We start from the raw sequence: 9108 nt of genomic DNA, 5'->3' as shown, positions 1-9108 counted from the left end.
CAATGGAAATCATCATCATCGTCATTTTTTAACGTCCTCCACCCATGCTGGCCTGCCTCCTGCAATGGAAATCATCATCATCGTCATCGTCATTTTTTAACGTCCTCCACCCATGCTGGCCTGCCTCCTGCAATGGAAATCATCATCATCGTCATCGTCATTTTTTAACGTCCTCCACCCATGCTGGCCTGCCTCCTGCAATGGAAATCATCATCATCGTCATCGTCATTTTTTAACGTCCTCCACCCATGCTGGCATGGGTTTGATGGTTTGACAGGAGCTGGCCAGGCAGAAGACTGCACCAGGCTTCTGTGTCTATTTTGGCAGGGTTTTTACGGGTGGATTCCCTCCCAAACACCAACTACCCTGCAAAGTGAACCGAGTGCTTTTTTGCATGATGTTGGTTGGGCCACAAATACAGGATGGAAACAACAAACTCCCCAGCCAAATCTTTAACTCCTAACTATGTAAGGGGAAAAGAAACCATGGAAGACCTAGGCTGAGCTTCAAAGGTACTGCAAAAAGAAACAAGAAGCCATGAACAGTCACAGATATTAGCTGAATAAATATCATGAGATGGTAGTCTACAATTTAACAACATTTAAATAGTTAGATTCAGTAGAAGTTAAATTTCTTGATAAATATAGCACTGGGTAGTTAGATATTTTGTTTTGCACAAATCTGCACCCAGTTCGGAAATTTCTGAGTATCTCAGGAAATAACTGTAAAAATTTAATCAATCCTAAAAAGGACTATATGTCTTATTAGATGGTGGACAAACATGAGATATTTTCTGAATCTTTAAGTTCACTACATCCTGGGTTGTTGCCCTGCCAGTACCTCCTGACTGGCCTTCGTACCCGTGGCACGTAAAAGCATCCACTACACTCTCTGAGTGGTTGGTGTTAGGAAGGGCATCCAGCTGTAGAAACTCTGCCAAATCAGATTGGTGTAGCCATCTGGTTTCACCAGTCCTCAGTCAAATCGTCCAACCCATGCTAGCATGGAAAGTGGATGTTAAACGACGATGATGATGATGATAGTGGAACACTGAGATCATGAACCAGACAATCAAAGAAGCCATGTGTCTCTGTCTGTTAAAAGCAGAGGTTACTGGAATGTTATAACAATCTAACCACCATCCGCATTTAATGTCCATTTTCCATGCTGGCATGGGGTGGACAGTTTGACAGGAGATGACAAGCTGAAGGGCTGTTCAGGCTCCATGTCTGTATTGGCATGATTTTTACGGCTGGATGCCCTTCCAAACTCCAACCCCTTTACAGAGTGCATTGGGTACTTCTATGCAATACCAGCATAGGATTTTTTTTACATGGCACCAGCACTTACAAGTTCATAAGATTAGGAATACTCAGCTGGAGAGGGTTGCAGGCAATGGGGCCAGTATGCCAAGGACAACCACGCTTTTACTTAGCTTGATGTGTCCTTTCAAGCACAGCAAACCGCCCAGAGTTTCAGTCCTGTTATCCACTCTGAGTCTCAACATCTGTAGATCCTTTCTCACTTCGTCCCATATCTTCCTGGGTCTACATCTTCCATATGTTCCCTCTACATATTAGAGATTGGCATCTCTTGATGCAACTCTCTTCATTCATATGCATTACATGGCCATACCAGTGCTTTTTTCTCTTGCACACAACATTTGATGCTACATCTACTAAGTTCTTCTTTAAAATCACACTATCGTATAATTCACACTGACATTTCCCATCCAACAGAGCATACTGGCTTCATTTTTTTTCAAGTTCCCGCATATTCTCAGTCATGGCCCATATCTCACTGCCATTTAGCATAGCTGTTCTTACACAAGCATCATACAATCAGCCTTTTATTCTGAGGGAGAGGCCCTTTTTTACCAACAGAGGTAGTAGTTCTCTGAGCTATGCCCAGCCTATTCTTATTCTAGCAACTATGCTTTTGGAACGACTTCCATCACTGCTAACTTGGTCACCTAATTTACAGAAACTGTCTACTATTTCTGGGGATACCTCCTGACATATGAGGGAGTCTATTTTTTGTATATTCCTGGTGTTTAATCTAACTACCCACCTGCTACACACTCAAAGACCACTTTCTCCATTAGTCATCCAGTGATACCACTGCACCTCTTACGTGTCCATAGCTTGCACTGGGTACATTTTATGGCGTTTCTCCCAACACTTTTTCTACATATCAAGCAGGGCCATCTCCCTGAAAGGTTCTGTGTCCTACATCAATATTTTGGTCTTTGCGAAATTAACTCTAAAGCCCTTTGATTCCAGACCTTGCTTCCATACCTGAAATTTCTTATTGTAGTTCTGATAGTGATTCAGTAATGAGAACAGGGTCTTTGGCATAGAGGGGCTTTCAAGGGCAGCCAGTCTTAAGTTCCTCTGTTATAGCTTGGAGGATGATGATAAACAAGAGGGGGGGACTAAGAACCGATCCCTGACGGACTCCTACTTGTACACTAACCTCCTTGCTATACTCATTGGCAACTCTCATCTGTACATGGCTTGTACAGCTCTCACCAACCACTCATCTATCCCTAGCTTCCACATTGCCCACCAGATAAGGGAGCAGGGACCTCTGTCTCCATGTCAACAAAAGCCAGAAACAGGTTTTTTTTGGGGGGGTGGGGAAGTATTTCTCCTGCAGTTGTTTCACCAGGAAGATAGCATCCATATTGAGAGAACCATGTGTCACACAATATGGAAGCTATTTAAAGTAAGTTTGTAAAGTGTTTTTTTTTTCAAGTAGTGTATAATAAATATAAAAACTAGGGTAGAGGCTAAAACCAGAAAATATCAACACACATAGGAATAAAATTTCTGTTTTGTGTGTGAGAGTGATTTAGCTGCTACTTCTAGCAGGTTGTATGAGTAAATAAAGACTTCAACTTTTGGTACAAATGAAGAGATGTAGGTGTAGCAGGTGAGGGTTGTAGACAGTGTGTCTTGTTGAGAGAAACAGGAACCATTATAGTAAAGTATTGCAGCATGTTTGTAATTAGAAGGTTTCTATTAATCATCATCATCATCATCATCGTTTAACGTCCCGATATATTTTGTATTGACATGAAAATGATCAGGACTGTATTTTCTCAAACCCTGTCCCCAGATCCCTATGACAAACCAGTGTTAATAACCAACTGAAGTTGTTTCCTAAAAGCTTATCTCTCTTGTTACATCCTGAAACATAAGTTTCTGACTTTTAACCTCTCCAAAAGTCACTTAGATATTAGGATGCTTCAACGCAAAGAATCTTCCATTATGCAAACATCCTATCACAAACATTTCAAAGTGGACAATCTATTTTTTTGCTATCTATTTAACACAAGGTTTCTCTCTCTCTCGTTACTCACACAAAATCTTCAATAGGTAACAGGACAAGAAGCATTTTCCATTCACAAAAATACTTCTATGCTATATGTGCTGCAATTAATATATAAAATTACATACAGAAACACTTTTATCAAATGGTATTTTGTTACAAATAGTATGTTTAATGGTGAACCATCTTTGAGAAAGATAATTTCAAGTCTAGAAAATACCATCCAAGAAATCTTGTAGTTAAAAGATTTTAATGTGAAATTTAAGAGATCCTTAAAATAGAAATTTAAGAGATCCTTAAAATAGAAATTTAATTTACATATGAGGGGGAAAATTTTATCATAAATTTAAGTGATAAGATTTTTACATAAATTTTTAATTCGTTTGTTCTTATTTTCAACAAATCATCTCAATAAAAATTTTCTCATGTAAATATTTACTTCTTTAAAAACATGGCTTTTAAATAATTTTGTACAACTTTCACATCTGTAAAGTTTTACCCTTTAGTTTTTCCATAATGAGACTGAGTCTCTGGTAGGAACATTAACAGCAAATAACAGTAAATGGATCTTTTTCCATGATGAATTTATGGATTGTAGGACAAGAACACAAATTTCCAACATATTTCACGTTAATAATTTTTTACTCTTGCCTTTTCACAAGTGCAACACAAATATACACTTCACATTCAATGATTCCCCTAAATATAATCATAGTGTCAAGGTATGTATTTGTTTTCAATTACGAGTTTATTATCCACAAAGAAAATTTCCTCGTGTTTCGGTGAAAAGGTTTCTTTCAAACGAGAGCACACGTACAGACACGATGAGAAAATTCAAAAAGAATGATATCCGAAGTATTTCAACATAAACTCCAAATGTGTACTAGAAGGTGGACTGTAAGTTTAGACTGACAAATTAAGACTTTACTCTTGTGTGTATTCGTTCGTGTCTTTTTAAGAGACTGTTAGTGATGAAAGATTTCTCACATATTTTACAATGGTAAGGTTTTTTACCAGTGTGGATTCTTCTGTGAACTACAAGATTAGAATCATCAGAGAATGATTTACCACATATTTCACAATGGAAAGGTTTTTCTCCAGTGTGGCAACGCATGTGGATAACAAGACTACAATTAACAGAGAATGATTTACCACATATTTCACAATGGTATGGTTTTTCCCCAGTATGACTACGTATATGGATTTCAAGATTAGAATTATCAGAGAACGATTTCCCACATATTTCACAATGGAAAGGTTTTTCTCCAGTATGTATTCTTTGGTGACTTGTCAAATCACTACTATTCACAAAAGATTTCTTGCATACTTCGCACTGGTAAGGTTTTTCCCCACTGTGTATCCTTTTGTGACTGGTTATATAGCTATTATCAACAAACGATTTTCCACATATATCACAGTGATATGGTTTCTCTCCAGTGTGTATTCTTTTGTGTCTTGTTAAACTACTATTATTGATAAAGGATTTGCCACATATGTCACAGTGGAAGGGTTTTTCTCCGGTGTGACTACGTATGTGTACCACAAGACTCGAATTATCAGAGAAGCATTTCTCGCATATTTCACAGTGGAAAGGTTTTTCTCCAGTGTGACAACGTATGTGGCTAACGAGACTTGAATTCTGAGTGAATGATTTACCACAGATTTCGCAATGATAAGGTTTTTCGCCAGTGTGAATTCTTTTGTGAACTACAAGATAGGAATTATCAGTGAATGATTTACCACATACATCACAATAACAGGGTTTTTCTCCAGTGTGAATGATTCTGTGTTTTTTAAGTTTAGAATTAACAGAGAATGTTTTCCCACATATTTCACAGTTGTAAGGTTTTTCTCCACTGTGGATTCTTTTGTGCGTTGTTAAGACACTGTAATAATCAAAAGATTTCCAACATATTTCACAACGATACAGTTTTCGCTTTTCGTGTATTTCTTTGTGTGTGAAAAATTCCTGTTCTGAAGAAAATGTTTTCTCACAAATCTCACAGCAATATTCAGGAACATTTCTGTTTGGCGATGTTTGTTTAGTAAATGTTTCACAAGATAAAGATTTCTCACCACTCTGTATTTCTGTTACTGAATCGATATTGTTAAAAACAGGTGCGTTATTAAAAGTGTCCAAGGGATTAACGTCTTCCATATTAAATAATTTGAGAAGTCTTTCAAACTGAGAAATTCCTGTCAATGTAGACTGCTACGATTCTGTTTACATGATAAAATGACGTTAATTAAGGCAGATGACGTAATTAAACTAATTGCAAAATAGCGGTGTCATTGATAATTTTTCCCTTACCTCAAGGATACCGGTGACACATATTAAAAGTCCCCTAATGTAATTTAATACATTCAGATTCGGTCAATTATCGTAATTTATTCCGCCACTTGTATCCATCCATTGTAAATGAAATATTGACCAGCTAAATAACTATGACATATCAACTGGAGAGTCAATACGACGTTGTTCGAACTGCTAGAAAGTGTGGCTAAACTCTCTTAAAAAATAAGCAGGAATGTCATTTATTTTGAACAGCAAAGATAGACATAAACATATAAATATAGGCATAACTGCCTAATCGGCATACTCAACTATACTTATACCTAATCTGGAAGTTATGAGGCAACAAAGTCGGTGGATGGGTACACATCTGTAGTTATGTCTAAATATGTTCATACACACTTGTATGTATGTATGTCTCTTCTATTTTTTAATTATCATAAATCTTCCACGAAGGAGGGAGCCGGTTTCCAACAAAGATACAAGGTTCCATCTTTGGGGTGTAGTTTAACACAGACAAATTCATATTTGGAACTTGAGAAAAGTCTTGCATATTTTTACTGTTCCACTCATAGATTGCGCTTGTAATGTACGAATTAACCGGTCGATTTCTCTTTCTGAAAATCCCAGTTTACCCAGATTCTCCTTTAAGTATTTACAAACAAAACCTAGTCCTCCAATTATTATTGGTATGAATATGAATTCATAGTCTGGATATAGAAGCTGGAGGTTTCAAAGCAGTTCTCCATAGATATCCTCTTTTTCTTTGATCTTCAGTGATATTTGTATCGCATATAATACATTTTCATCTGTGCCTCGGTACTTGTAACGTTGTTTGTGTAGAATGGAGGAGACAGAGAGACCGTTGATGCACAGGTTTGGGGTTTGAGGGACTGACTTCCCTCGTTCTATGACCAAATATGAACATTTCTTTTGGCCAAATTCCATGCCTGTATCAGCTGAAAATCTTACTAATTCCAGTCGCAGTATATCATCGTTTTAATGTCCAGCTTAAAAACTGAAAAATTCCTGTTAAGAATTATTATGTTCAAACAGAACGCACTCCGTACTACTCCAATGTAGTTATGATATTAAACTAATGCAGTAACTAACATGGACGATCAACGCTGTCACTGACAGTTCATTATTTATTCAAATATGTTTAGTCCACTTTCAGTCATGTGGGGGTGTACAAGATTCTCCCATAACAGTATCCCAGCTCCAACTTCCCACTGAAGTCTTGCAGTGACAGGTGAATGGCGAAAATGTCAGGTGGAGGTAGCCACTGGAAGTCAATGTCACGAACCTGAATGTAGGTGGCCGGGGACTTTGGTCGTTCTTCGAAATCGGGGCAGCGGAAGACTTCAGCAACTCAGGCGACTGAGTAGCCTTTTTAGGAATGCACTGCTCACCCTAGAAAAGGTGACTTAAAGACAGCCTGCCCTACGCCGTCTGGCCAGTTTACAGCAGTTGGCAGATTACTCACTTGCAGTTGGGTCCACCTGAAAAAGAGAAACTCATCATTGGGACTTGGAACGTGTGTACCCTTCTAGATAATGACAATGTCTCAAGACCCCAGAGAAGGATAGCTTTTGTAGCCAATGAACATCGAGGTACAACATCGATACCATTGCGTTGAGTAAAACCAAACTGGCTGAAGAGTGTTTGGTGACTGGATCCAATGGATACACCATTTTCTGGGAAGGAAAGGCTCAGAACGAAGACTGCGTCCACGGGGTTGATCTTGCCACCAGGACCAAACTCCTCAAACTGGCATCAATGAAAAGCTGAGGAAGATCTGCTTCCCATCAGCAACAGCCCGTTCATCACTATCATGATCATCTACGCCCCCCCCCCCCCCAATGACACACACGGAGGAAGCCAAAACGTAGTTATGCACCGCCTGGACACTCTAATACGCACCATGATGCCTGCCACAGACAAGCTCATCTTGCCGGGTGATGGCAATGAATGGAGGAGAGGGATCAGGAGGCACACAGTGGAGGCAAGATAAACAGTAACAGACGAAGTGTGCAGAACTGATCATCACAAACACAGTCTTTAGGCAGAGGCTGATAAATACAAGAATACATGGATGCACCACCGATCCAAACAGTGGTATCCCATAGACTACATCATCATCCGTCAGCGAGACAGTAGTGATGTCTTCACCACCAGGGCAATGTGCGACTTTTACTTCCTCTAAGCGATCGAGTTCGGTCGTCTTCTCCGGGCCATCAGAGAACGCGCCGACGACGGCGCGGAACGCCGCCGCGCGTAAGCGAAATCGTCGGACCTCACCGGATCGGTAGTAGCGACGGGCGGTGTGTACAAAGGGCAGGGACGTGATCGACGCGGGCTGATGACCCGCGCCTACCGGGAATTCCTCGTTCACGGGGTTGGTTCCAGGCCCCGATCCCTATCACGGGAGGTGGTTCAGAGGTTTCCCGACCCTCTCGGGCCGGGGGAGACGCGCCCGCTGATACCTCCAGTGTAGCGCGCGTGCGGCCCCGGACATCTAAGGGCATCACAGACCTGTTATCGCTCCGCCTCGTGCGGCTTTCTGCCGCCCGTCCCTCTAAGAAGCGCTGCGTTCGCCAACCGACTGGCCCGGGCGCGACGGCGTGCCGCCGCCGGGCTCGCGCGGGCCGAGCCGACCGGGTCACCGCCGCCGCTCCGCAACCGACGCCGCGTGCGAACCGCCCCCCAACCCGCACACCCCGCGAGCGGAGCGCGAAAGGCTACGAAGGCAGTTGCCGGACGCGAAGGAGAGCGGCGGCAACGGCAAGCCCGGGCCGGGCGCGGAGCTACCGACGACGGCTTCGGCGCCGCCTCGCTACCGGAAAAGCACTAATCGACGCGCTGGTTAGCAGGCCGGAGTCTCGTTCGTTATCGGAATCAACCAGACGGATCGCTCCACCAACTAAGAACGGCCATGCACCACCACCCACCGAATCGAGAAAGAGCTATCGATCTGTCAATCCTACCGGTTTCTGAGCCAAGCTCAACATTCGCATAGTCCCCCATCACCCCAAGATCATCAAGCTGGCTTTCAACACAGCAAGACTCCAGTTTATCAAATACCAGTGGGACTATATGAACAGCCTTGATGAAAGACTCAATGCGGCAAGTCCACTTAGTGGGGTTCCAGTTCAAAGAAGCAGTCACTGAGACAGCCAAAGCAGTCCTTGGCCCCCCCCCCCCCAAGAAGAGGCATTATAAAGACCGATTTGACGCAAACAATGAAGCTATCCAAGCCCTGCTGAAAGAGAAGAGAGCCACTTACATCAACTGGCAGAACCATCCTAGCTGTGTCTCACGACATGACAGGTTCAAGGAATTCAAGGTCAAAGCTTAGTGTGAACTCCGCACTATGCAAGAATCTTGGTGGGAGAAGAAAGCTAATGAGTTGCAGCTCTATGCTGATATGAACAACTCCAAGCAGCTGTTTAACGTCACCTGGCACCAGGAAGACATGCCAA

General features: G+C 41.8%; 1 protein-coding gene across 1 annotated transcript; it reads right to left on the bottom strand.

Moving 5' to 3' along the window:
• Window positions 1–3566: 3566 nt before the first annotated feature.
• Window positions 3567–6760, bottom strand: LOC106877325 (uncharacterized). Its single transcript, XM_014926200.3, has one exon. It carries the CDS (start codon window positions 5489–5491, stop codon window positions 4250–4252), a length of 1242 nt encoding a protein of 413 aa, XP_014781686.1. The 5' UTR covers window positions 5492–6760; the 3' UTR covers window positions 3567–4249.
• Window positions 6761–9108: the final 2348 nt, after the last annotated feature.

The sequence above is a fragment of the Octopus bimaculoides genome, chromosome 1, assembly GCF_046866305.1.
Source record: "Octopus bimaculoides isolate indiv1 chromosome 1, ASM4686630v1, whole genome shotgun sequence".
In the NCBI taxonomy this organism is placed as follows: Eukaryota; Metazoa; Mollusca; class Cephalopoda; order Octopoda; family Octopodidae; genus Octopus; species Octopus bimaculoides.
This window is presented reverse-complemented; position numbering and strand designations above follow the sequence as displayed.

Bases quoted from the DNA above. Each gene is read 5' to 3' on its own strand.
- LOC106877325 (XM_014926200.3), bottom strand. From the start codon at position 5,491: ATGGAAGACGTTAATCCCTTGGACACTTTTAATAACGCACCTGTTTTT.